The following is a 2,499-nucleotide window of genomic DNA, read 5'->3' on the forward strand; positions in this document are numbered from 1 at the left end:
AAAAAAAAAAAAAAAAAGAACAACAACTTGTCAGACTAACCAGGGCAACTCTGAAGCATGATCACTCTACACTGTACACAGGGAACCAAAGCATGAAGGCTTGCCTCAACACTACAGAAGTCCAAAGATCATGCTATATGCCACACATACAGCTTCATGTAGAGGGTTAAACCACTTCCTTTGAAAGGATGGGAAAATAATACCATGTCTTATTAATTTTCTTTTATAGAATGTAAATAAATTACTCTTAGAATTACTGTCTATATAAATTAATACTTACAGCATAAACTATGCTACCTTCCCAGTTAGCAACTTCCCACCAAAACCAAAGCTAAGATACTGAAACATTTGTAAGTCAGCATTCCACAAGGGTAGTAAGTATTAACTTTATTCCTAACAATGCTGTCACTAGGCTGAAATCAGTCAACTCATGATTTTGTTTCACATTCAGTAAGTTAAAAAAAAAAAATACCATTTTAGGCTTTTCTTCCTTTAGTGAAAAGAGGCGTTTCCACCAGCCCACAGCTCTGCGTCGAGTCTTTACTAGATTACTGCAGATCTCATGAAATCTTTGCTGTTGTTCAGTGGTCCTAGAAAAGGGATTTCTCTTTTGTTATAAGTAAATGGCTATAGTACAATTTATTTACTTAGTTAATTTTCCTAAGGCAGAATCCTACTCTTTGGCTGCCTCTGAACTCCTCATCCCTGTCTCAATCCTAGGGTTACAGGAATGAGTCACAGTACCCTGGCTAACGACAGTTAAGACACACAGGAAGGTGCCTCCACATTTAAAAATTGTGTTACTTTATGTGTATAAGTGCTTTGCCTACATCTATATATACACCACACATATGCAGTACCTGGTACATGCAGAGGCCAGAAAAGAGCATTAAAGTCCCTGGACCTGGAATTGTAGACAGTTGTTGAGGACTGGGAATTAAATTCAGGTCCCCTAAAGAAAAGCAAGTGTTCTTAACCTCTGAGACCTTTCTAGCCCCCAAAGTGACTACATTTTAAGACATCTTTCTCAGAACAAGATTATGTTTTACATAAAGTATGCCCGTGTACATTTTAATTATTTTATGTGTGAGTGTACATATATATATATATATATGTGTAAGTTTCTGACATGGTATACGTGTGGAGGTCAGAGGACAACCTGTGGGAGTTGGTTCTTCTCTCCTTCCACCGTGTGGACTCCAGGTTTCAAACTCAGGTAAACAGGCTTGGTGGCTTGCACCTTTACTGTCTGATCCACGTCACCAGCCCCTGTGTACACACTTCTAATAGTAAGAATCTTGCTTTGTGCCCAGCAGGACTCCAAGCAGCCCTATCTAAGTATCTGTAAGAGAATAACTTCTACACCAGGTCAGCAAGATGGCTCAGAAACTAAAGATGTTTACTGTCAAGCCTGGGGACCCTAGGTGCAATTTCTAGAACCCCATGGATGGAGAGAAACAAATTGTAAAAAACTGCCCTCTGCAGGGCAGGTGTACATGGGTGAAGGAACATATTCTCTCTCTCTCTCTCTCTCTCTCTCTCTCTCTCAAAAGAAAGAGCCCAGTCCAAATTCATTGTAAACTCAGTTCATTCCCAGGAAGAGAAAATACAAACAGCCACTAAACAAAGCAGCAGTTTAAAAAAAAAAAAAGAAATGACAGACCTCTCTAAAAAAAGCCCCCTTTTTTTCTTTTCTAATCTGTCTCTCCTCTATCTCTATTTTTGTGGCCCAGGTCCAGTACTAAAAAGGACCCATGCTGAGGGCCATGCTGCCCCCTCCCCCCTAGTGTTAGCCTGAGAAAGCACAGCAATCGTGGGAGGATTTCTCAGATCACGCATGCTGTCCATGTTCAAGGCTAGGCGGTAGCTAGTGTCCCTTCTTTCCCACAGCATCATCACAGATAATCAAAACAGAACCTTACTCCGCTGATGTGACTGACACTGTTTATTCTCTGAAGATTTCCCTCTAGGATTAGGCTGCTGTCTGGCCAATGTCAAGGTCATAAACTTCCCTACACATACTTGCATTAACTCCTCATGGCAAGTGAAAAGCAGCCTGAATAACAAACCTAACCCTGATCCATTATTCTTTAAAGAGACATGCTTACTTAAACCAGAGTTTAATCTAACTCTCCCGAATTATGTGAATTTGTTCTTTTTTTGGTTTTTGGGGTTTTTTTGTTCTTGTTTTTGTTTTTTTGTTTTTTTTTTGTTTTTCAAGACAAGGTTTCTCTGTGTAGCCCTGGCTGTCCTGGAACTCACTCTGTAGACCAGGCTGGCCTCAAACTCAGAAATCTACCTGCCTCTGCCTCCCAAGTGCTGGGACACATTTAAACAGACTGAGTTCAGGGCCCACTGAGAGGGTTAGCAGGCAAAGGCACAAGCTACAAAACCTTTGGACTTGAGTTCAATCCCCAAGATCCACATATGGTAGAGAACAAACTCTGGAAAGTTGCTTTCTGATCTCTACTTGCATGTTATAGTGCATGTACTCCCACC

At 40.7% G+C, this 2,499-nt stretch overlaps 1 protein-coding gene across 1 annotated transcript in view; it reads right to left on the bottom strand.

Annotated features, from left to right (window-relative positions):
* Window positions 1-2,499, bottom strand: part of Arl6ip1 (ADP ribosylation factor like GTPase 6 interacting protein 1) — an 8,717-nt gene that overhangs the window by 2,547 nt on the left and 3,671 nt on the right. The window contains exon 4 of the mRNA XM_031388032.1: window positions 473-590. Within this exon, the coding sequence (XP_031243892.1) occupies window positions 473-590 (118 nt within the window). The remainder of the gene's footprint in view (window positions 1-472; window positions 591-2,499) is intronic.

Source organism: Mastomys coucha, unplaced genomic scaffold (assembly GCF_008632895.1).
Source record: "Mastomys coucha isolate ucsf_1 unplaced genomic scaffold, UCSF_Mcou_1 pScaffold21, whole genome shotgun sequence".
NCBI classification, from domain to species: domain Eukaryota; kingdom Metazoa; phylum Chordata; class Mammalia; order Rodentia; family Muridae; genus Mastomys; species Mastomys coucha.